The sequence below is a fragment of the Pholcus phalangioides genome, unplaced genomic scaffold (assembly GCF_987345545.1).
Source record: "Pholcus phalangioides strain wild (caught in Gottingen) unplaced genomic scaffold, Ppha-v1.0 ptg000009l_1, whole genome shotgun sequence".
NCBI lineage: Eukaryota > Metazoa > Arthropoda > Arachnida > Araneae > Pholcidae > Pholcus > Pholcus phalangioides.
Window position 1 is genome coordinate 55,060,890 of NW_028301602.1, and position 27,404 is coordinate 55,088,293.

The 27,404-nt window shown below is 34.9% G+C and overlaps 1 protein-coding gene across 1 annotated transcript in view; it reads left to right on the forward strand.

Moving 5' to 3' along the window:
* Window positions 1-1,169: 1,169 nt before the first annotated feature.
* Bdp1 (transcription factor TFIIIB component B'' homolog Bdp1) overlaps window positions 1,170-27,404 on the forward strand; it is a 58,648-nt gene continuing 32,413 nt past the window's right edge. The window contains exons 1-6 of the mRNA XM_089236559.1: window positions 1,170-1,443; window positions 8,205-8,298; window positions 8,424-8,574; window positions 17,685-18,216; window positions 24,440-24,543; window positions 26,325-26,396. Of these exons, the coding sequence (XP_089092685.1) occupies window positions 8,223-8,298; window positions 8,424-8,574; window positions 17,685-18,216; window positions 24,440-24,543; window positions 26,325-26,396 (935 nt within the window). The 5' untranslated portion in view covers window positions 1,170-1,443; window positions 8,205-8,222. The remainder of the gene's footprint in view (window positions 1,444-8,204; window positions 8,299-8,423; window positions 8,575-17,684; window positions 18,217-24,439; window positions 24,544-26,324; window positions 26,397-27,404) is intronic.

Consider the following 27,404-nt stretch of genomic DNA (forward strand, 5'->3'; position numbering starts at 1 on the left):
TAAATTGCCCGTATTTTTTCTAGCAAATGTGGTCAGCTTAATATATCCTATATTAGCTTCCATCTATGGTTTGAAAATAGTGAGTTTATTATATCTCGTTTGTTTTTTGAATGATGGATAGCAGCACGGGTTCCGTATTTTTTCCGTCTGTGATTCATTAATGAGGTTCTCAAATCTCTAAATAGATATGCTGACCATATTTTCTCGAGAAAAATACGGGAAATTGGGCTTCAAAATACGGGAAAATACTTGACAGTGCCAATTATCACCAAAAATGATGCCAAAACTAAGTAGAGTTGCTAACTCATGCTGAAATCACAGAAAGTTGCCAATCGTGCGAAATGAACCTCCACTTAAATTGCAGTGAATTAAAATGAAAAACATGACAAATATGCGAGATGAATATTCTAATTTGTCGTCGTAATTACTGCAACATATTTTCTGATTTGTGAAGATAATTTTATTCGTTGATTTGATGAATAAAATGAAGAATAAAAAGTCAAGTTGGCTTTGTTGAAAATACTTGAAAAACCGGAGCATTTCTGGTACAAAGTCGGGGCAGGGAGAAAAACAGAAAAAACCGGGACTGTCCTGGTAAATACGGATCGTGTGATCATCTCATGAATAGATAACAATATAAGAGCTAATTAGCAAGTTCAAAGAGCTAACAAGTTCTGGGCTACTTTTGAGGATGATTATGGCTGGTCGGGCTGATCATATTTCCTCGAGAGAAATACGGGACATCGGGATTCCAAATACGGGAAAATACGGGACATTGCCAATTTTCGCCAAAAACGACGCCAAAACCAAACAAAGTTGACAAATATTGCTGTAATTACGGAAAAATCACAATGGCGGGAAATGATGCATTACTGCAAATTGCAGTGGATTAAAATGTATCCCACGGAAAAAAAAACCGTTTACCAAGACAAATGTGGGAGTTGTAATAGTTGTAATTATCTTAAAATAATTTATGAGTTGAAAAATAATTTCAATCTTTGACTTCAATAAAGAATAAAAATTCAAGTAGGCTTCGTGTGAAATACCAAATACAGGAAAAACCGGGACACTTTTGCCAAAAAAGAAAATAACAATAATAAAAAGAAAAAAAGCAGAAAATAACGGGACTGTCCCGGGAAATACGGGATGTATGGTCACGTTATGGCTGGTGTTTTTTCAAGGGTCTGGCAACATGGGCACATCCTTGCTAAGGCCGTCATAATTAGTACTTGCAAGATAGCATGGGGCGAAAGGGAAACTCGTGCAGGGGGCATGGATGATGCAAATTGACAATGTTGACAATTGATTTGAGTGTAACGAATAAGTACACTTTGGATGAAGTTGGAGTTGCATTTACGTTGAATGCCATCTTTAAACAATCAATTTAAAAGATATTGTCGGTAGGGGTGAGTCATCTCTTGCAGCGTTTTTTTTTAATAAAAGGTAAGTATTATCGAAATTGATAAAGAATGGCTTCACTGAACTGTTATTGTTAGTCTGTTTATTTATATATTACAGTTTCTTATGTAGTTTGGCTTCAAAAGCTTTTGACTTCAAATTAAATTGTCATATGTTTATGAACGTGCGAAAATGTTAATCCTGGTTGTCTAGACTGTTAGCTCTTTACACTTCTCGCTGTATCCGTGTAGCCGACGGGCAAACTTGTTAAGTGGTCAAAGAGATGCAAGCTCATTTTGGAGCCAAAGTTTTTGCAACAGCGATAGCATAATCCCTTTTGGTGGCGTGTTGGTGATTTTTTTTCTTTGGTGAGAGAAAAAACATCTGAAAGTATGACGAGAAGTCATCAAGAATGAAACAGTTTTGCAACAGAAACATCTTTGTTGCCAAAGCAAAAAATTACCAACACCACCGAAAGGTGTTATACTATGAACTAGTAAAACAAAAAAATTACCACAAAAACAAAACATTCTTGGTCAAAAGAAGGTATTGACTTGCAAAGTAAAGCATTCTACAACAAATAAGGGATCAATATTAACCCTAGAATACTAACTGTACATCTCAGAGACATAATCGGACAGTCAAACGAATGCTGGACTTGTTGAGTCTGCCCGCTTTAGGTATGCTTCAAGGGGATCGTCTTCTTTTGATCAGTCTGTCTCCAGCTGCCATTTGGTTCATTTCCATACATTGATGTACCATTGCTGTAATCCTAGTGCATCTCTGGGACATATAGTTAGTATCTAACGTAAATTTTCGTGCGTCTCCCAGATGTATTAGTAATGATAGGGCCATGTTTTTTTTTATGAGTCTGAGATTTATTATTAAGGATAGATAAATGAATATGTTTCGCAGACATATTTTTGAGAGGTGATTTGTTATTATTATTCTGTGAATGGTTTTGTTCCAGACCGCAATCATGGAACCAAGAAGACTTCAAGTAAAAAACTGAATATGTTAGAAGAAATAGCAGCAGAATTAGAACGACAAATGTACGAGTCTGTATACAGTGAAACCGAAAGCATAATTGCAGAAGAGATTTTCTCAAAAGATTCTGACTCAGATGTAGACCCTGATTATGAATTATTTCCTGAAGGAGATGAAAAAATTCTTGCCAATATTGTAAAGGAATCAATGAAACATCATCTCAATCTCTGCATTGTAGAACTGCTGGAAAAGCTTTATTCTCCATGTCTGGACTCAATAATCAGCCAGTCACCTTCTTGAAAGTAAATGTCAGACAGAAAAAAAATAGAAAGAATAATATTGAGGATGGAGAACCAAAACGAGTGAAACCAGATGAAGATAGTATGTTTGGACGACATGGTGACTTTGTTTGGAAAACCATACCACTAACCAGTGGGTCTGGAAAGATTCCTTTAAAGAATGTGGTGTATATAAGTGACAAGACAAGAAACGAAGCCGTTAATGTTTTCCAGCCTATAGGCCTAGATAGCTTCAATATGTTTTTCACTCGAGAAATTATGGGAACACAATTCTTTATCATACCAACAGGGACATAAATGTACAGAGGCAAGCTTATAAAAATTCGAGCAGCTCAACATTCAAGGATACGAGCATGATAGAATTGAGAGCTCTCTGTTGGGATTGCTATTCTTGCTGGAGCTAAAAATATATTCATATTAATATCAGGAAGCTTCATGATACAGTTCTCTGTGGTCAAATAGATATTGCTCTGTATTCTCCATCGAGAGACATAATTTTCGGCTCAATACAATTCACTTTGATTCCAAAGGCACTCTGCGGAACAGCTTAAGAAATATAACACCCATAAGATATATATGGGACCAGCTGATTGACTAATGCAAGTCTTTGGTGGAACCAAGTGCATATGTAACCATCAACGAACAACTTGTCCCTTTCGGGGGGGGGGGCAGGTAGATTTCAAAATGTTCATCCTGAATAAGCCCGCAAAATATGGGAAAATCGGTTCAGTGCATAATCCTCACAGACAAAATCCCAAAAAGCCACAATCCAGACAGACGAATTCCAGACACGGTCAAATTAAAAAATTTAATTTCCCCCCGACTTCAATGGTCTTTCGGCCATTCTGTGATCTGTGTTCATTCAAATCTGATCTGTGTCAGTTTTGTATTTGGCTGAGTTAGTGTAGAGATAGGGTATCAGCCTCAAATCCAGTTCATTCATTTAATATTTTTTTTCACTCTTCATCCGAAAATGATTTAAATCTTTTTCTTTGCTGATACAATACATTACAAGCCGGCAAATCACAACGGCTTAATTCAGTGTGCAATGGGACAACAGGAGCCCAGTTTAAACCGGGTACCAAAATAAGACATTTAATTACTTTGAAGTCATTTCTCTTAAGACATCATTTCTTTCAGTAATTAAATCATCATAAAAATGAATTTTCATAATTTATTAGTGGTTGACTAATTTTATAATGTAAAAAATATAAATTCCCCATGTGGCCACAGGGCTGTAGCAATATTTGCCTTCCCATGTAAGGACTAACCCAAGAACTATGCACGTAAAACAGCCCCAGTGCCGGGACTGCAGAAATGGCCTCATCAGAATATAAAATAAATAGACAATGAGCTCTAGTTCAAAATCCTTAGATTTTTGGCGTGGCACGAAATCAAATAAGTTTCCAAATTTTCAGATAGCAATTTATTTTCTCGAACTCCGCCCCTCCTCACCGTGAGAAATTCAAATCCCAGCAGAAAGCGTGAAGTGCGGCTTATACGGTGAAATTAAAATTTCAAAATTTATTTGATCACAATTTATCATCATGAAGGGCACATAAACGCCCTTTGCAGCGAGAAATTCAAATTCCGACAGAAAGTGTGAAGTGCTGCTTATACGGTAAAACATAAAATTTTCAATTTGACTTGCCTGCATTTAGACCCTGTCGAGATTTTGACCCAGACCCGATAAAAATAGTGATTTGTGACCATGGGACTAACTATAAAATCAACACAATCCCATATCTTGGGAAAGACACAACACCAACTCAACAACCAGCAGCAGCATTCTTGACTGAAAGCTGGTCGAAACGATTAGAATACTAATAGAAACATAACGATGGACAACTGGTTTACCAGCGTTCCATTAGCTCAGAAACTGTTGTAAGATTATAGGCTAACTATGGTAGGAACAGCTCAAAAAAATAAATTGTAATTCCCTGTTAAATTTGTGAATCCAAAGTTCCAAGTTCGTTCAACTGGATCTTCATTTTTTCTCTTCCGTGAAGATGTGACTGCAGTGTCATACTTGCCTCGTAAGAACAAGCTGGTCTCCCTTATCTGAACTATGCACGATGATGATGCTGTGAATGAAGCAAGTAAGAAACCAGAAATTATACATTACTAACAACCAAACTAAAGGATCCGTTGATTCATTTGGCAAGGGTGTGAGGTGCAATAAGGAAAACTAAAAGATGGCCCATGTGAATGTTCTGCAATATGGTGAATATAGCTACATACAATGCTTTTTGTTGTATATCTCTACAACTTCAAGAAATATAAAGACGGATCTAAACCTCTATCAAGATTTGATTTCCTGGTTGACTGGCTGATAAACTCACATTTCCTTGGATGCTTGAAAGGCTTCAACTCTCTCCCCCCCCCCCCCACACCTCTAATTAATCATAGATGCCACTGACATGGTGAATAATTTAGGATAATGATAGGACGCATAGAAATTTGGTTCACGTTTCCCATTAGACATGTTCTGTAGTAGTAGACAATGCGCAACATGAGATTTCAAGCATTTACTGCCTTTACTTCAAAATATGAAACACAGATGGCAGCACTAACATGTACACAACAAGCAAAAAAAGTCTGACAACATACATATGTTAGGGCCATACGTATAAATACATGCACAACACATTCCAACGTGTACCAGTTCATTAGAAATCCCGCATAGGAATGTGTACAAGTTCATGTTTGGTTTAGTAGTAGTAGTAGACGACAATGAAAGTAAAAGAACCCACTTTATAACCGCTGGTAAATTAATTTTTTTCAACAAAATTTCGGGTAGAACAAGGTTTTAATGAATTGTTTCTTTAATTCACAAGAGATACAGATATCTCTTGTGAATTAAAGAAACAATTCATTAAAACCTGGGTGGTGGTGGAGGGGGTACTTTAATTTTTTTATAGAGGGACTCAGATTTTGCCAATAACGTGGGTTCATCCTAGGACCCTGGTAAATTAGAGTACAGTGGCATCTGTTCAATGCTTATCCATCACTCCCTAAAGATGATCACTCCATCATCTCATACAAAAATTACCTGATTGATGAAGAGAATTTGCTGGATGAATTTCTGATTGTTGATCTGAAGCCTTTATTCTGAGTAACTTCATCTATCTCACTAGAATCGCTTGATGTGTCATATCGCAGTGAAGGCATGTAATCCATATCATTGGGATCATCATTATCAATAGGATGTATATTTCCATCTGATTCATCAATATCAGACTCATTTTCTGATAGCTCCTGTAAAACTTTCAAAAATTCTTCTGGGCAGAGATTTTGACGCCTTGAAGCCATCCTTATGCGTAGAACAATCACGCATAACTGAACGGAAAATCACAAGTAGCCAAACCAAGTGTATGACTTTTTTTGGAAGCAAACTGATCCACCACTCAGAAAAAGAACAAATCCCAAATTCCTAAATGTGGGGGTATAAAAATGTTGGTCACAGCTGTAGCATGACACGGCTGAAGCTTGTTCTGTTCAAGTGATAGTATTCCATAAATAATGTACGTACTGTAATATGAGATGTTCGCATGAAGAATCATCCCCCTTCACAGAGACCAAAAGGCCATGTGTGTGCCTGGGAGGGAGTCAAAATCCAGTACTCAACCGAACACCATAGAAATATGCCTGTCATCACATTCTGTTGTGACAAATGTGCCAAATGTATTATGAAAAATGTCGAAAATTTGAATGCCAAAAATTAACCGCAATAACCCAAAATCAGTTATAAAAGATGTTTCATAATTTTTTTCATCAATAATTCTATTGATTTGATTAAACAATTATAGAAAAAATATGGAATCCATCCAATGACATTATAAGATAACCTGCTCAAATTGACCATGGCGCTTATAGGTGGAATTAAAAATATCTCGGTCAGTTTTGATTTTTGACAAACAACATTTGGACAGTATAATGCTCAACTACTTTCAGGAAAAGTCATAAAATTTTAAGATTCTAAAAAAAGGTTCATCATGAAACAGTAGCGAGAACTTCAAAAACGGTCAAAATGACCAGCCTGTCACTTCTAGTGTTAAAACCTCTCATTCATAACAAGGAGAATATTCTGAAACTTAAAGTTGTTATTGGGGGGTGATTATGCTAAAAATTACTTTGCTTTAAAGGTTTTAGGCAATGAAAACTTATTTATATTTCATAATATAAATAAAATTAGTGAAAAAATTATTTAAAAGAAAAATGAATATTCTCGATTATTCTCCAATTTTTACATCCAGGCTAATATTCTCAGAATATTCTGATCTCGCATCTCTATCTATGGGTATGTGTTGGAGGCTATTGTTGCCAGCTGAGATAAAAAAAATTGAAGCTTTCAGGGGGGGGGGGGCAAACCAGAAAAACAAGTGAGTCCCCACACAGTGTTTGCCAATACTTATCTAGATGTGTGAAAAATTCAATTTTACTCCTCCAAATTTCATTGAGAGAGCGAAATACTCCTTTAAACTCCAGACAGAAATGGAAGCCAGTCTTTCATTTGAAAAAGTCTTTTTGCAGGCAGACCTTCAAAAAATAGATAAAATTCAAGCATTTACCAAAATATGAAAAAGGGATGGCAGCACCAGAATAATAAGTACACAATGACTACATAAATTCATTATCCGAGAATGATGTCGCTCTCCTCTATTCATAAGGTTTTTAATTTAGCCACTGTGGTGGTCGAGCGGTTATAGTGACGGACTCGCGATGCGAGGATCCGGGTTCGAACACCACAGTGGTGGTCGGCTGGAGTTGGTTTTCTGTGGTTCAGCAACAGTCTTACAATGATAAATCATTCAATCATAACACTTCACTCATAGTTAGAAAAACTGGTGGCAGATGGCAGCACTACACATAACAAGCATTACAGAGAAACAAAAAAAAACTTCACGTCAGGTTTCACTACACGTACACGCACATTCCCGCATGTACCGATTCGTTGGGGGTTCCGCAGGGTGCATGTATGTGTGGTGCAGCAGTAGTAGGTAGGGCCTCCAAAAAATGGCTCGGGGATCCATGATGTTCTTAAGTCAGCCATCTCATTGGGCAATTTGCCTGTTGTGGCGTTGTATTTGAAATGGTTGGCTGGTGCAAAGATAAATTTAAGAAAATTCAACTGCCCAGAATTTGTTTCTCCGCAACTCAGTTGAATTTTCTTTCTTTCCTAAATTCATCTTTGCATCAGCCAACTATTAGAAACTTTCGTATAAATTCATTAGGGGCTGCATATCCACCCAGAACACACATTCCAGCATGTAACCGATTCATTAGAAATTCCACAGAGGAATTTGTATGAGGTGCATGTACAGTTAAAGGAAGTATGTGGAGAAATGAGGCTGAATATGTACTAAGGTAGCTTTTATCAACACGCAATCACAGATCTACAAATCTATCCTTTTTGCTTAGTTTTGTTTAAAGTCTTGTTCATTGGTTGATCTTTTATTATATAGTATATAGATCTTGTTTTTTACCATTTTTTGTATTTACATTTTTTTTCATTCCCAGTGATTTTTTGACTCCCAAATGACTACTAGAAGGCCAAGATTACAAATCCGCCCGAATGTCAACAGAATCAGCCGAGATGTAAATAATGTTCAAGGTCAGAGAAGAGCGCTCATTATGTTTACTTTTTCTTCATAGTTCAGCATAAACAAGTTTTTTTCTCATTTTTAAAATGAGAAAAATATTTTAAATATTGAATTGTTTTTTGTCTTTGGTTGCTAGTCAAGAAAGAAATTCCAAGCATCAATGGTTTGGAATCAGAGGTTGGCAAAGAACAATTGTCTTCTTCTGTGGATTCCGAAAAGGTCCCGTGCGATTCACCTGAAGAAGAAGAGCCTAAACCAGATAGTGAAGTTACGAGTGTTTCCATCAAGTAAGTCATTTTGTGGGGGGGGGGGGTCTGCTGCTGTTACTTTTAGAGTAAAAACTCATTTGTGGACCAGCAAAAAACAAATATAAATTTAAAATGAGCACAGAAATAAACATTGAAATAGGCCGAAGGGGTCATTCAAGTATTACTTCAGCATTGATGGGGGAGGGGGTTTCCCAATTTGATGACAAGGAGGAGTGGGGTTTGGATGATGCTTACGTCATCAACCACCCTTTATGAAAATATGAAATAATATTTTTTTCTGTATCATTCAATCGTTGAATTGAAAATATTTGTAATATTAATTAAAATACCCAAATATGTACTATATAATCTCACAGGCTTATAATGAACAGATAGTATCATTGACTGAAATTTATTGGAAAAGTCTATAAATAATACTTACGGATGTTCCGTAAGAAGCAGGATAAGTTCTGTGCAACAAAAATCCTTGCGTAGCTTATATATTATAAACCATACCTTAGGACCTAGTTTCTAGATAAACAGAAATAAAATTCACAGTGTTACATCTTAATGCACTGCCGTCATAATGTATTGGCTCACCCAAGGGCCATATTGAGTCGGAAACCCTCCTAATCAATAACACATATGATTTTTGTATACAGTAGAGCACCAAAAACTTGGTCAGGTCTGTGGATGCGCATGGACAAGTACGTGGCGAATTCACAGTGAAGTTAGAAACTGTAATTGTATGAATTGACGTCAGGCTCGTTATTCAACGACTAGTATGAATAGAAATAGCAACCAAAATTGTAATAAATATCATTGCTATCAACAGGTTTCCTACACAGTTACTTCCCATTCTCTTCATAGGAAAACCTGAACATAGCACCTGAACAAACATTCTCCTTATTGATAAGTCACCTGTAGAGCCACTTTAGTAATCTCTAAATGTTTCACGGATCCTTCAAGTGCTCTGAAAATGTATCTGGGCCACTTAAGCTCTCTGGAACTGTGCCACACATCACTCAAGTGATCCGTAATTATGCCATGGATCACTTAAGTAATTTGGGAATGTTCCGCAGGTAACTTGAGTGATGTAGAGTAGGCAGTGCAGACAAAATTTTGCTGACAAGGGGGGGGGTCGAAAATAACTTATAATTTGCTGACACAATACTTGAACAACCCCTACAAACAATAGTCAAGGCTCAATTTTATAAATTTTCAATCCTTTCTGGGGGTAGATAGTGAAAGATACAGATGCTATTAAATGCCCTTGAAAGAACAAAAACTGGTGAGGAGATATACTGAAGGCAATTTTCTGGAGTAGAATATAAAAAATATCACAGCAGTTTTTAAATCTCCTCAAAAAACATTGCTGTAGAGCAGTGTTTCTCAACCTCTCTGTGAACCCAAGGACCAGTAAAAGGTCTAAAACAATTTGATGGACCAACCACTAGCGTACCGTATTATGAGACATTTTTGTAATTTTAGTTCTGAATTTCTTATATATTTGTCCCATTTTTTTCAATGATGCTTATTTAAATTTGTAATGTTCACTAAAGTCATTAATGCACAGCGTTTTTATAACTTATGGTAATTTTGGATATAAATATTTGCATCTCGCATTGTCAAGTTAAACTGTTTTTCCATGATTTTTCAGCAATTTTAACAACAATTCAGGATTTTGCTGACTTATGGCAACGTTTTTTAAAGAAAGTTGGCGACGTCCTATATTTTACAGTAATTGAGTCATTTGAATGTTTCTTCCCCCCCCCCCCCGTCAAATTTTTGTTTACTGAGATTTGTAGCAACCATTTTTTTTTACACCCTTCACCAATTTTTGCAGTAATTAGCAAATTTGTTGTAAGTTGCATTTTTGGGCCACAAATTAGTGATATTCCGTATTTATGATCATAATTTTTTTGCATTTTCCTTAATGAAGTGAAATGAATCTAAGTATGAAGGCACAATTTTTATTTGTGAATCAATATGACCTATAACATCAATTACAACAATTGATTAATTTTCCATCCGTTTAGAATTGAATCATCAAATCTGCCTGCGAGCCACAGGTTAAGAAACGCTGCTGTAGAGGGATCAAGGATATTATTGTATTAAGAGGAGTTTAATATTAGATATAGGCAATTCGAAATAAGATGTGAAAAAATGTTGTAGAGGGATTTATCGAGTATTGTTTTAGTGATGTTTCTCTGGATACTTAAACAATTAAATTGCAAGTAACTTTACATTTTATGATTTTTCTCATTTTCAAGCTTTGAATCCCTAGAATATATATGTTCTAGCCATTAACCATTTAACTGACATAATTTGTCCCAGTCATCCACATTAGGAATGACATATATATATATATATATATTTTTCAAGAAAAATGCTTCCTACAGAATTTTAGCAGGTGCGAGTCCAACTCTGAGTAATCCAGAGGAGAAATACTCCATGTTATTCTATTGTGTCTACTGTGCATATATTCTTTCACTAACTTGAGTTAGACAAAGGGAAAAGAGTGGATTTGAAACAGTTTTTTCCCCCACTTATCAAAATGTGAACTTAAGAATGATTTTTGATAGTCCCACCTACTGAAGTTGAACTTAAGGCTCCCCTTTACACGTACAATCTTCCCCGCATGCCCGGAGTGGAACGTTCTTGCGTGAAGGATTGGAGGGCGGTTAGGAACGCGGCGTTCAAGAGCGCGTTTAAAAGAGACATTCTTGCGCGCTCTCTCCTGCGTAAAAGAAGGCCCGGTTGAAAAGTGTGTGGCCAAATTCATGCGCTTTTGTTTGCCGTGTGGACTTTCAAGGAAGCACAACACTCCACATTCCGGGCCAAAGTTTTTTCCCTGTTGGCAGATCGAAATTAGCTGATGTTTTCGCAGAAAAAAATATAGATTTCGAAAGCTTATAGTTACTACGTGGATTATTCGTTTGTAAAAATAATTTCAGTAATTATTAATTGAAATTACTGTTACAAATTTATGGTAGTTTTTTATTCAATTGATAAGAAATTGAGAAATAAAATTTCTGTGATAGTTAATTTCAAATTTTTATTGTTTTGATTCGACTTTTATTTGTTCGTTGGACTTTAATTGCTGTAATTAGCTCTTAACTACATTTTCTGAATTTAATTGGTGATATACTTAATATTATAATTTTACCGAAACAAGTCAATTATTTACTCTGTGGGTAGCCGATGCTTTTTTTTAATACTACCAGCCAGAAAAATAGATAAAAATTATTACATTGAAACCTCGCTACAATGATTCTTAATATAACAATAAATCCTTCTACAAAGATATATCTTCAAATCTTTTTTGGAAATGTCAATATTCTAATGTTAAACTGCTGCCTCCCTGTATAGCGATAATCCCTTTACAACAATATTTTTTTCTTGGTCCGCTGAGTATCGGTATATCAAGGTTTGACTGCACTTTTTTGAAATTATGGTTTTATTTTGTAGGGCTTTATTTCAGATATTTTTAAAAAATTCTTGATAAATTTCTCGGTTGTATTCATATCCTCAAAAATCATTTCAGTTTAATGTTGTCAAGCTTAAGCAGTTCATAACAATACAAAAAAATAACAAATAAATTGAAGCATAATTTTTTTTCAAATTTTTAACAATTCTATACATGTATTCTTACCCGTGTAAAACATTCCGTTGTGTGTCATGCTATGACAGCAATAAAATTAAAAGTGCGAATAGCAATATGTTTTTAGTTGGATATCATTCATGATATTTAATGGTTTTTAGTTTTAAATGAAATCGGCGATAATCTTATAACATGAAACATCCCTTTTTACTTGGTTTTTGAACATCGCTTGACCTTAGACCAGGGTTGGCAGGTTTTTGACGCATGGCAGTTTTTGACAGTTCAAACCGCAGTTTAAACTGTCACGTCAAAAACCCTCTATCAAAAACCTCAAATATTGTTTTTCAGTATAAAAATTCCCATGGGAAATACACATGTTAATTGCATGTAATATTTAAAGTGACTATGTTATACAAAGAATACATATTTAATATGATTCTAAAATAATTTTCTACTCTCTACAGAATTATTTTGGGCAAAATACTTTTTTTTTCTTATAAAATATACAATTTGAATAAAGCATAGCATAAACACTGAAGGGAAAACTATGGAAGGATTTGACATTCTCTGATTCAAGATGATTCTTGACCTTCCAAAATTTCTTCAACTGCTTTTATATGTTCTTTGATATAAACCATCTGCTGTACTCTTTTTACAACAGAAGTGTTTAAAAAAAGTTTATTACATCATGTATGTATTATGTTGATTTCTGTTATTATTGAATTATCTGGATAATCACTTCAATACTCTTATTGTGCATAACATTGAAATATATCTAGCGATCAAAATACTAAATTGTAGAACTAAAATGTCATTTAATTTGGCAATGCTAGCTTGTACTTGATGCTTAAGAAACTCCTGTAACTTATCCTTAGTCAAACTTAGTTATTCTTGCTTCTGCACTCTAATATGGTATATTTACTAGCATTTATAATGCAATGGTTTTCCAATTGAAATTGTATTTAATTGTAAATGTGCAAAACAAATGCTTTGGGTATCAAGTCCTGTCGGCTCTACTTTGGTTTAAAATACTCTTTAAAACTGTGAATTTATACACCCTGAGCTCTAAGAAATTTTTAGATGAAAATAAATGAGAGTTTAATTAATGTTATTAACAGATTCTGTGTGAGAATTTTTACATGGAATAAAATTTTGAGCAGATCAGAAAATTTAAAATATCAAAATAGATTCTCAGTAATTACAATTCCGAATGTACATAAAAGCCTGTACCCTTTAATGAACATAAAAGTGGTTTTTTTTAATTTAGCATACCTATCAGGTTAAAAAAACTATTTGACAACATTGACAATAAGTTTTTTACTATTTTAATACTAATTTATAGTTTCTGAAGTCTAAAACCTAACTCTGTGATGTCCCTATCATACATATTTTGAATAAGCAGCTCTATTCCACTTAGGAAGTTGAACATGGGTAATCAGTAGCTTAGATAAAATGAACCACAAAATTACATTTTATATGTTCTAGACTCTTATGTTGAAAAATTGAAAATTATAATTAATATTTTGTTTTAATTATTGTAATAAATTAATGTTTAAAAATAAAACATTGTAATATACAAAAAAGTAAGTTTTTCATCATGTTATATACCTGTTGTGTTCAAAACATTATCAGAAAGCATTCATTTAGGTTTTTGACAGTTTTTGACAGTTTAAACCTGTTTTTGATGCTTGTCATGTCAAAAAAGTTTGACGTCAAAACCCCAACCCTGCCTTGGACATTTTTTGTGATGTTATCATGAAAAAATACAGCACATTGTCCACTGGACACCTGCTATGAATGCAGAGTTGGCTGGATCTATTGAATAGGGTGCTTCTTTATTAAACAGTATCATTGTTAACCTTCAGACATTCAGATAATGGAAGTTTCTTCCACAACCTTAAATCCCCTTTAAAGTTTTTTTTCTAGTGTGTTGAAGTCAAATTTATGCTATCAAATTAAAATCAGATGCTCTTGACCTTTTTAGCAGTGACTTAAAAACATGAACATCAACTTTGTGTTGGGCACGGTAGCCCAGGTCGATAAGATACTCGCCTAAAGTACCAAAAGATGTTAAGAGGTGTTGCGAGTTCGATACCCGGTTCGCCCTTGTCAGAAAACTTTCCTGACACAGGGGTTCAGCAAAAACGGCGACTTGACCGCAGCAAAAAATTGCTACCGTAGGGAGTCCTCCATCGATGGGTTAGCACACCAACCTCTCGATAAGTATAAAAAACAAGCCTGCCGTTCGGAATCGGCAATAAATTGTAAGTCCCGGTCTAATTGGCCCTTGTGTGCAGAAAATTACTGTGAATGTTCAATGATCAACTTTGTGTTCCCCAGCTCTATTTCCAATTTTAAAAATATGCTTATTGAATAAATTTCTAAATAATAAAATTTTTTCCGAAATTTCTGTAGCCAGTGGTAGGCATCTTAACGGGTGAGTGAACGGAAAAGGAATGAGTACCAAATCTAAGAGGGGCCCCAAATTATTGAAAGGATTTCATCTGTTCTAAAATTATTTCTTTTTTTCACTTCTAAATTTTTATTAATTTTGGAATAATTTCTTTCATCAATTATCACATTATTTTGCAATAATTATGGATTTATGTACATACTTTTAACGTTAATTTCAAATTTTGCAAATGATCTTTCTTAAAATATTTATTTTCTATTAAAAAAAACAATTATTTTCTTTAGAAAGAAAAAATAGAACTTATGGGTTAAGAGCCCCTAGAGTTAAACCATTTAAAATTTTTCCCACACCCTGAGGGTAAATGAAAGCTTGTGAAGTTATCAAAATAATAATAGTAATTTAACATATCTATAAATCTGATATAATAATGTTTGTAGATACAGGAACCAAATCAAAGTTCGAAAATTATTGCAATAACCTAATAAATGTAATTACGGCACTTGAAAGTAATTTATTATTTCTTTAAAAAACAATTCGTTGGAAAAAAGAAGAAAAATCGTCAAAAAGATTGAAAAAATTGCAATTAATATTATCGCTGAAAAAATTATTTATATTGTATACATCTATTTTTTTAGAACAATGAAGGAAGACGATGCAGGAGATGAGGGATTTGCCCCGTTTTTGCCTGTAGGGTGGGTTTGCGTTTAGATGTAAGATTTTGAGTTCGCAATTGAACGCTGGAATGACCAGTTCCAGCGTGTACTCCTAACTGCACACTTTTTTTTTGCCTTTACACGCACACTGTTGAAGGCGGTTCTGAATTTGTTTACAGCTATCACGCGCTCAAAAGCGTACGTGTAAAGGGGTCTTTATGGTGGGAGGATGAAATAAATTTTGATCAAGAGGCGTGGTGTGCTTTACCACACTTTACTAATGTTTTCTGGGCTCATTATTTCTGAACTGAAGGCTTTAAAGAGGCAAGATATCTTCTAAGCGCGCTTTTGAGATGGTTAATGATGCTTTCTCTCTGTTGGAACAAAAGTGGTAATGGAGTATTTATCTTTGTTACGACATGATTGAATCACAAAGAAGCTCTATCAAATCCCAAAGATATGGCTAAAGAGCTCTTTTTTATAGAAGGTTGTTGGGGGCAAGTGATCAAAACACTCCTATTTACAGATGTAAGCAGGGAAATCGTCTTGAGTACTTTGAGTTGAAATGGTGGAAACGTTACAAATTCCTCCCAGAAATTATGAATTTTACAATTCTAACATTTGTAGTGTGGGTAAGTGTTTTGGACCAAATAAACTGGCTGTGCACATTGTGAATGGCATCAAATAGCAGTCTCTCGAATATGATCAACAATGTTTGGGACTTCGTGAATATTCATGATCTGTTTTCATTTCAGTGTTGAGAGAGCTTTGCTTATTTCTCTAAGGTTCTATACTTTAAACCTCAATAAAATGCAATATAAAAACAAAGGAACAAATTACAAGAGCTAAAAGAATTGCAATCAAAACCGATTTTACAAACACAAAATACAGGATCAACATTTGTCATGCTTAAAGGCGCGTATACATTAGCGTGTGGATCATGCAATGAAAGCATTCCCAATTGGTTGTTCAGTAATTTGTATGGTGTTGTGAATAATTCTTGAGCTGTTCTTACTGGAATCAGTTTTTTCAATGAACACAAAGGAAATTTGTGTATGCACGAGTGGATTAGAACCGTTGCAAGATCAGCTTGCTAATGTTTAAGTGCCTTCATACATCACAAGCTGGGGTCTGAGATCTCAATCCAACCTAGTCTGACTGGAATTTAAAACCCGTTCTTCAGGGACAAAGTTTTAGAGAGTGAAATCCTTTGTTACATTTTGAGAACTGAGGAAAAAATGGTGCTTGAATTAAACAGTTTTTGTCTTCCTTTTGTCTAATTCAAGTCAGTGGAAAACTGCAATGTATAATAGAGTATTCCTCTTCTGGGTTTATAGAAGGTGAGTATACAAGGTGATTGATTCAAAACTCAATGTACAAACTTTTAGGGGAGGTAAAAAACACAAAAACAAAACAGAATCACATAGAAATGTGTGACCGGAAACCCCAACGTGATCAGCTGGAGACATTTGTTTCTCAATGGATTGGTGTGGTGGACCTGTCCCATGGCTGCCATGGTCATCCAATTTATCTAGCCTGGATTTCTTCTTGTGAGGGACCCTGAAAGCCTTGGTCTACCAGATGCCCATTGACTCTGACACCGACATTGTCACAACAGTCTCCATAGCAGCTTCAAAGGTCGGCGAAATGATTGGTATTTTCAAAAGGGTTCGACAATCAATGCATTGCCATTGTTAAGTGTGCATAACTTTGGAGGGTAGGGTAAGAACTTTGAGCACTTTTTGTGAAACTTAATGTGTACACGTACTGTCCTCGTATAAAATATCGCTAAATAAAGAGTTCCACTCATTATTGGCTTGTCATTTCTTCATCTTCGTTTATCTTCCAGCTGATCAGGTTGGGGTTTCCGATATTACATTCCTATGTGATTCTGTTTTGTTTTTGTGTTTTCTACCTCCCCTAAAAGTTTGTACATTGAGTTTTGAATCACCCTGTATATATATAACACGCCAAGAAATCTATCTGCTGTGTATAAGACAACCATAATATTCTTTATGGGCATTGTATAATATTTTATCATGTGTATATATTGTTTATAATTTTTGTTAATTGCATTTTTAATTGGGTTGCTATATTTTTGAAATACATGACATCCATATTTTTATGAGCATCTTTTTCTCAGCCACCTTGTTGGGCATTTTGCCTGTTGTGGTGTTGTATTTGTATGTGTGTAATGGGAGAAGGAAATAAGCAAGAACAAGATGAGGGGTGCATCATATGGAATGATCCTGTCTGACGGGGTTGTAATATCCCACCAGTGTTGTGCCTAGAAGAAACAAAACAATTTTTACCATTGCAGCTGAAAATTGTCTGCATAAGAAGTGTTAACATATGATAAATTTTTTCCACAGCAGTCAGAATAACAGCTTTTTTGTCATTCTAGGTAGTTTGAAATAGTTCTAATGTTAATTTTATTTTCCTAGTTCATATGAATTAATTGCTATAAATGTATTTTCAGGAGTCTTACAGAGTCTGAAACAGCACTTTCTCTCAATGATACCAAAGATATTGAAGTTTCAGAAGATGTAAAACTAGATGAAAAGAAAGATGTTAATAAAAACGAACCTGATGAAGATATCCATGTTGTCAAAGTTGTTACCCGAGATGACCAAAATTTTTTACCAAAACTTTTATCTGATGAAGTTTCAGTAGCCTTAAATTCAACAACTACTACTCCTCTCCCTCAGAATGCTTGTGATTCAGTTTCTTCTGGACCAGCAGCTGTCCTAAATGCAAAACTATCTGTGAATGTGCCAGTATCACTTCCACAAATTGTACCACCAACGATCACTTCTGATGCTGCCTCCTCTTCTGAACATGTGATATGTCCTACAACTTCTGCTACAGAAGTAAAACAAGTTGTGACTGCTACAACTAAAGTGCCTTTGGTAACTCCATCTGTATCCTCAACTCCTCGGCTATCAGCTTTGTTATCTGCACCACCTGCTAATGTCGGAAAGTTCATAAAAAAGCCAAAGGCAGAAAGAGAAGTATGTGGGAATCAATTTCAAATAAGAATCAAAAATATTCATTCCGAGAGAATCTGAATCAATTTCTCATGTATTGTTTCCTGCAATGTGGTTTGAGTGCATGCAATACACAAAGAAAGGACCCACAAAGTTTATGTAGACATAGTATAGCATCACATTTTTCATATAAGTAAGGATACCCTGAAAATTGGTGGGATTTTTCCATTGCCACCATCTTGTGTTGAATATAAGTTATAAATCAGAAATGATAAGTAATTCTATGATAATGATATAAATTATTACCATAGAATTACTTCTGACTACCTTGAGTCTTTTGACCAAGTTTCGCTGCTTGACATATGTCTCTATTGTTCTAAGGGAAGAATATGGCAGTCCTACATAGCTTAACCCTTCAACATCAAGCAGCGTACTGAGCACGCCAGAGCATGGACTTCACATGCAATTGAACGACATAGTCACTACGTTGTGGTGCCCAACCATATCTTAATTTTTTAATTCATTATGTTTCATGTTTTCTCCATATTTTGTATCATTAATAAGAGGTATAATGTTGCTTTGTACAATCATAGAACTATTATATTATTTTTATTGTCTTATCATGCTATATATATCGTATAGGACATCCATATTTGTTATGGGCTCCTTTTATTCAGCCACCTTGGGCATTTTGCCTGTTGTGGACTTGTATTTGCATCTATCATATTTTATAGTGAGTGTTTTAATAATACAAAATTTCCAGCATTGTCTTTCATACTCTGAACGTTTGCTTCTTAACATTTATTCTTGAGAAATGATTATTTGTGCCTTTCTTCCTTTCTTGGAGGAAGTGTTGCTGTTAGAGAATTGAACAAAAACTTTAGCCGATTAAATTTAAATAAAGGGAAGAATCTCAAGTATATGAGCTGGATTTGGACCATTGTTTCCTAAAGTAAGCAATATCGCCCTCTGGGGGCGATGGAAAGGTCCGGGGGAGGGTAGAAGCTTTGGGTTTGGTATAGGATTCCTATGGGTTGGCTTGAGTTGATGCAATGAGAAGAAAATTTTTTTCAAAGAGCTAGTGATGGGACAAATAGTTTGAGGAACTTTTTTGTTCCAGCGCCCCCTTCGTCAGAAACTTTTTTCCCTCATCGCCTCCATATCAAGATAACCCATAGGATCCCATGTTATACTTGTAGCTTCTATCATCCTCAGAACGCTCAATCACCCCCCGGGGTGATATGCCCACTATGGGAAACACTGGTTTAAACCATCATGAGAGGCATAATAGATTTATCCTACTGAGTAGTAGTAGTCATTGCAAACTATATTATTTTTGGCAGTGGTAGGAGAGAAAAAAAAAACAATTTTGCAAAAGAAAATGTCACATAAATTTCAGGTCATGAAGTGATACTATATAATATTATTTTATTTTAGGAATATAAAAAATTTCAAATTCAATTATTAGTTTAAAAGTTATAATATTTTTACCAAACATCCATAAAAACTGGCGATTCCATTTGAATCTATGAGATGGAATTCATTTAAATCTCCTCTGGGCTTGAAGACCCAGACAGTGAGAGGTTGGTGGTTTGATTCGCCACCGAAGAATGTGAATTTTCTTTCCCAAATTCATCTTTGCTTCGTATCCACTCAATTGCACTTTGTATATGTCTGTATCATAGTTATTCGGTCAAAGCCAGCTTCTTTCAAAAAGTATGTCTTATAAACTCATAAAAAGTTACATTCAAGAAAAATAAAGACGAATTTTTTACTTTCAGTTTGGTTAACAACACTAATCGGCATGTTACATTTTTTATAAATTTTGCAGAGGGATTTTTGAGTTGCATGACCATTTACATTAGTAGTCAGAGACAGTGCCGTCTTAAGGCATGGGCCCACCCGGGCACCTCAAGAGGAAAGGGGCCTCACAAAAATGAGAGCTGGTTGAAATTTTCATGAATTTGCCTGGTAGGGCCTCAGAAAAATCACTTGGCCTGGGGGCCCATGATAATCTTAAGACAGCCCTGGTCAGAGATGCCGCTGTACTCTGATTTACCTGGGTCCCAAGAGACAGATTATTGGCAAAATCTGGGTCCTTTGAAAGTGAAAGTGGGTCCCTCTCGAAAAAATTAAAGTAGGGTCTCTCCTCCATTTCCCCCCCCCCCCCATCATTCACTGCCATCCCTTTGACTCACTCAAATAATTTGTTTCTAAAAAGATGTTTAATCCAAAAGTTCATTGAAAAGAAAAAGATTAATTTTTACCAGCTTATAACTCAACCCTTCAACACTGAGTATTTAACACAAGTAATAAATCAAATCAAATGTAATTAAATTAACCACATTTATATATTTACTAATAAAAATCAATCTATAAATTCTTTTCCGATTGATTTTTCAATTTGGAAAAACTTGGTAATTCAATCAAAAGAGATTTTTGTAAGAGCTAATGGGGTTCTGAAGTTTATCTTCTGATTCCCTAATCATATAAATCCTTGCGAAGTGATTTCCTGGTGGAATGATTTTCTTTTCTCTACCTGATGGTCCACAACCTCTTATTTACCACCATTTAACTGGCATATACTTTCACACCTGAATATGAGGAACTATGTCAGATTTCTGTGTTACTGAAACTTAGTGTGTGTCTCCAGTGTTTTGCGTGTTTTGTGCTCAGTAGGGTGCCATCAATCCTCCAAATTGCTAATGTGTGGATTTGAAATGTAATATATACATATTTGTGTTGTAGATCTGTGTGATTGTCGTGACAACAGCTTTTTTTCAAAGGTATAGTTAACTCAGAGTTGGAAAACCTTAGTAAATCGTATTTAGCCAATTACCACTGCGCAATTGCGGGTTGCAAATCCAGATTTTTGCCGAAGGAACCTGGGAATCCCAAGGAGATTGAAAATTAAAAATATTTTTTAAAGATTTTCTCTGAAAATTAAAATATTAAAAACATTCTTATACTATATATTTGTTAATTTAAAATTCTTTTTTAGAGTTAGTGACCCAAAATTTCTGTGTAAGAAACTCTTGTGACCAGGGCTGTAGCGCGCCTTCTTAGGGCTTCTTAAAAGGGAAAAAATTATGCAAAATAAATATACATTATTTGTAAAGCCCCCATTTGGCTTGTGCTTCAGTTGCCCCAGCCTAGTTATGACCCTCCAAAGATTGATTCTGCATACACACCCCTTATTTTCCCGATGCGAAATGGTGATGACAGCACAGCGGCTAGATGACAAAACTGAATATTCAAGGTAGAGTTTTTACAGATTCAGTCCCCCTCCCCAACGATCTTGGAAAAAATTTACAACTCGGACGGCCGTTCCAAACATTTACAATTTTTAGAAAAGTATGCATTTGCAATCTTGTAGGAATGAAGTGAATTTACACCACATAGACTGTCTTTGAATGTGGGGGTAGATATATAGTCGTAAAAGTATTGTAACTTCCGGTATGTAGCCAGGGGAAACTCTCGGAAATTGGAAAATTTGTTATACTGCCCCTCATTCAGGGACACAACTAGATGCTTTATAATCTTATTCTTCAACAACCCACAGATTATATCACTACAGTAAAATGCTTCATCTGTACTTCAAAGTAGTGAAACCGGCTTTCAAGGTCGTGCGATCGTGATAGGCCGAAGAAAAGGTTGGATAGGTTTTTTCTTAGAACTAGGAAAGAACGTGTCCTATGGCACATGTAAACCAAAATTTTATGCGTCCTCTTTCCGGATATTTGACTCATTATAGTGCATCTCTGGTAGTAGTAGTAATACAGTTTATGTATACATTATTAAGTGTATTTAAATTAGAGATGGGCAAAGTCGTTCTTTTTAGGGACCTGTTCCTTTTGAGGTAGATCTTTTTATTGAACTAGTTCAAGTGAACTACATAGTTCATTTTAAATGTGAAGCTACCAATAAATGAGAACACTTATAAAAACCTGTAAAATTGATAAATCATAAAGAAAAATTTAATTGCCAACAAAAATCAAATGGTCTTCACTCTTTGAGAATAAACCCAGTGTGGGGGGGGGGGGGGGGCTTTCTATCTCTAAGAACAGATTTTTTTATGCAGGTAGAATATTTTTTGAGGATTGGCTAAGGCCTTCTTATTTTCACCCAAGAATTTCATCTGGGTAGTGGGCACCGATAAAGATGGGTTTATTCCTATTGTCATCAAGGGTGTTTAACTGCTTCTTACCTGGTAAGGTAAAAACCAATTCTTATTTAATAGTTCACTGAAATTAATTATTATGAGGCGAGAGAGAGACAAATATATGGATCAGGTTAAGGTGTAAAAAAAAAAATAAACATTGTAGTAGGGGCGAACTAACATTTAATAATTAAAAATAATGTTATGATAATATGAATTTTACACTTACATCACTAATTACTAAAATGATTTACACTATTTTACACTTGCACATACTTTCAAACTGTTTAAGAATTGCATTGGATAAAAAGTATTTCAGTTAGTTTGTAATCTATTTCTTTTCTCAGTCATTATTTGACCCGCTTTAGAAAAAATGATTTCACAAGGAACTGAGCTGGCTGGTATGCAAAGTCTTCTCATTGCTATTTTGTACAAATAGGGGTATATTAACTTTCTTTGATCCCACCAAAGTAAAGGTGTCAGACAGCCTAGGTAAAAGTGGTTCAGATAAGTATTTATCTATTTCTCTATTTCCACGCTACTAGCGCTTTAGGGTTTTGTCTTGCCGTTAGGGCTGCTGTTTCTTGGGTCATTTTGGTTTTGGTCCATGGTGATTAATGTTTAGATTTTTGTGACTAAAAAACTACATCAAATTTCCTTGTATTTTTAAACGCAGACTTTTCTAAAGCGGTTGTCAAGCAACACTGATTCAGGGATTAACTCGTGCTTCTTTGATATTAGCCTGTCACAGATTTCCTTTAGCAGCTTATCGCATATTTCTTTTAATACAATAGGAAAGTTTGGAGTTTTTGACATGTCTTTTACAAAGTCATACAAATTTCATTGTTTTAGGCAAAGTTACACTTTTAGCAGCACTCAATTCCTTGGTTACATCAAAAATTTCTAGGGTATTAATGCTATGTTCAATAACAATCCAATCACTCCTCGAAAGTGTTGTTTCGTCATACTATAAAAGTGCAAGAGTGGATAATATAAGTCGTTATTACTAAATAATCTTTAACATTTCATAAGTGGAGTTCCAACGTGCTTGTACAACTTAAATTAATTTTAACTTTAACTTAGCCATTTGATTTGTTTTTGGGTTTCGTCAAGCTTAGTCAAGGCAAAATTTGAACTTTTTTCTAAAATATTGTAGAACCGCTTTGCACTTTTCTGCCCTATTCCCCCCACCCAGGAACGTTACTGATCCCGCTAATATGTGTTAGGAGGTGGGGGCAGGGCTGACGAAATTTTTCTGAGAGAGGGGTCAGAGTTTTGCTGACGGGGAAGTTAAAAAATGGCTAAGAATCTGCTGACATAATACTTGAACGACCCCTTATATAACAAAATTCTTGAGCTGTTCAAGATATATAAAAAAAGAAATGGCGAAATACATAATTTTTTAAAAATTTGAATTCTCAGATTTAAAAAATTTCAGGTTTGTTAATCTAAAATAATCGTTGATTTGTTACTGGTCTATATGAATTTTCACAAAAAAACCATTACTTTCTGATGAGTATTTAGACAAAAACCTAATTAAAACTAAAAACCAAAAAGCCTTCCTCAGTAATAGTCTACGGCTCGAGAATGTAAACGACAAGGAACGACTTTGTCATTCGTAGTTCGAAGAATGATGAGAACTAGTCTGAACTGAACGAACTAGTGAACTGAAAGAAAAAGAGAAAGGTTTCTATAGTTCAGACGCTTAGCTTGGAGTGGCGCTTTGTGGACTGAGGGAAGGATCGTGCGTGCACATTGCAATAGGTAGTGGAGGGGGTAAAGAACTAAAGAACGATAGTTCACTTAAATGAAGACAGCTACATACAGTTCTTTTTCCCGAACTAGTTCGTGAACTACACATCCCTAATTTAAATACTTCTCAAATTCTCTTGTTGGCATACTACCAAAATAACAACTACCATGTTTTTCCCTATCTGTTCTATCACGGCCCGAACCTTTTCCAATAAAACATTGAACAAGATATGATCAAGTAAGTCTGTAGCACTGTTAGTCTGTATGAAACATTTTTATAATGAGCCATATTTTTTTCTTAAATTGAAAAGTCTATTTTCTAAATTCAAATGATAGGTACGTTCCAGACAGTGGCATACAAGGCCCAAAGAACCTCCCGAACGAAGCAAGATGACTATGTTGGATCTCATATATTGGAATCCTAAAGAAAATCCAATGAAGTAAGTTTGACTGTGGTAAATTTATTAGAAAATCCATTTCTTGCAAGTACAGTAAGCACTAGATTCATGAATAATGTTATCATTCAGGTATTTTTATCACTTTCACTAAATACAGAACGAACCAATACCACTACATGGTAAAAAGTTCATTTGTAGTTATCAGACTTTGAAAGTTATGAATTTTTTTTTTTGTCTAAAGTTTTTCTTTTTACATATTTTAAAGATAAGGTCGAACCAGACTCTATTTTTTCCCTATAAGGTATTGTTATCAATTTGTAAGACTTTGTAGGAGGTCAGAAGACCCCATGTACGTGCAGCACTTCGTTTCAATTTATTTCTTATGAAAGCATGTGTAAGGTGTAAAAAAAGTCCCTTTCTTCAGTTTTTAGTGACCTCATTCATAGTTTCTCAGTTGAAAGACTTTCTATAGGGATCCCTGAAGCATACCATACATTAAAAAGGTTATTATATGATGTGTAATACACATTAGACAGCTCCTTTCCAACTCCTCACAATTTTTGAATTTAAAAATTTTTTTAACTGAAATAAGGAATAAATCTGGTTTTAGAACAATTAAAAAAATGCATGATTTAGTATTTTGAAACCTGTTACGTGGGAAAGAAAAACTGTTTCCTGTGTCCATACATCCCATTGAATTGAACGGAACGTATGATCATTGTACTTATAATCAGGATTTTTTCCTTATATAGTTATCAATCGGTTATTGCTTACAGAAACCCAGAGTACCGATGCGATTGCAATAAATGCTGTGCATTGTATTTGCTAAAATGTTTTCTTGTGTGAAAACCTTTTAATTATTAATGGGGGTTTGCAAATATATATTTGTTTGTGTAGAGTGTAAAAGCTCTCTTCCCTCCTTGAACCAGATCTTTGCTTAAACCAGCCTCGGTGAATGCTGTTCTTTACTTGATATACTTTTATTATGTTACCACAGCATATATGGTAATATGTAGTATTTAAGTGAATAAGAGGTGGTATTTTTTCGACTTGAAATATACTGAGAAATTGAATTTTCTGGATGTTATGCCGAAACTAATATTAGGAAAGAAAAGTGATTTGTCTCCTCTGGGAATCGAACCTGGGTCCCCTTGCATACTGGGCAAGTGCACTAACCAATACACCAGAGACACTTTTCAATTCCTTATAGCATGCATTAGTAGCGTGAAGCGCTGAGTGGAGACATAGCAACCTCCTTTAACTACAGCAATTTTCATGTTGAAAAAATACCATCTCTTTATACAAAAAAATGCCAAGGAGGGCGAAAATTGCTGTAGTTAAGAAAGACTGCTATGTCTCCACTCAGCGCTTCATGCTACTAATGCATGTTATAAGGAATTGAAAAGTGTGTTTCTGGTGTATTAGTTAGTGCACTTGCCCGGTATACAAGGGAACCCAGGTTCTAGGAGACAAATCACTTTTCTTTCCAAATATTAGTTTTGGCATAACATCCAGAAAATTCAATTCCTCAGTATTTAAGCGGATATTTTGTTTTTATAAAACATCTCTCCTATTTTTTGTAGTAGTTTATTTCCCTAATTTTGAAACAGTTATTCATGTAATATGATATTTCTCTTTCAAATCCTAACACATTCCATATATAGTCAAACCCAATTGTAATGAAATCCTAGGGCCTGAAAATTATACATAGGTATTCATCATTTCATCCAGAATTTTAATGGCTTTTGAAGATTATTCATAATATTTTTTTGCTGCGTTCATATTTTTAAAATATTTTTGAAAACTATTTCTTTGATTTCTAGGTCGCTTAAAGTAAAAGAAAAACCACCAGAAACAGAAGACCAATTGCCATCTACTTTACAGAACAATGAAAAGTATTTCCTTATTTCTTTCTTTCATTTACTACTAAGATCAACATGATTCTGGGGTTTCAGGCAAGCTTAAGTAAATTAGATATGCTGAACATAGAAATGGTATTTGTTTCTCTCCATCACATACATGTTTTTTTGCATTCCTTACTGATACATTAGCTTATTTAGTTGAACAGTTATGCAAAAGGCGATACAAAGTAGGGGTACATACAAATGTGTAACATTTTCCTTGTGTGTGAGGCAGCAGAGCTCATAATTAGCATTTGGGAAGAAAAAAACTTGGTGTGCAAACTGGAAGCTATGTTCACATTTATGGGGTACTAGCTGATACCCGGCGACGTTGCCCGCCCCGTAAAAAATTTATATATGTATAGCTTATTAATTATTTCTTAATCAAAAAAATTTCTGCATCAAGTAAGAGAAAATTGCTTTTATTTTTAAATATTTTAATTAAAATCTTCAGGCAATCACTTGTGGATACACAATATTTTTTCTTTTTCCATCTGGTGTGTAGATGTACAAATTTTTGCTATTACCAACATGCGAATTTTGCAGTTGAACTCGCATGTTGGTGGATAATAATAATTTAACTAAATAATAACTAATAATAATTTAACTAATAATAATTTTTTAACTTCGTGCCAGAGTGTTGATGATTTGAGGCAATCATTGAGTTCATCAGCTGGCGTTGAACATTTTTATTCTGAGTTTTGTCGTCGTAGTTGTTGTTCTCTGTTGTTAGCGACGTCATACATCCAGCTTGTGCAGTGAATATTATTCAAACGCCTTTTACGCATTCTTTAAATTGAAACTTACCTATACGATGGGCGGTTGATGAGATAAAGGCAGCAACATCACTTACAGGACACTTACAGAACACTTACATCACTTACAGGACATCACTTACTTATAGGCTAGAAGAAATACCCGGCGCTTCCCGGGTTTTCTTCAATTACTGGGAGGATTGGAAAAGTGACAAACCGTTATAAAGGAATAAACTGTTATAATGGC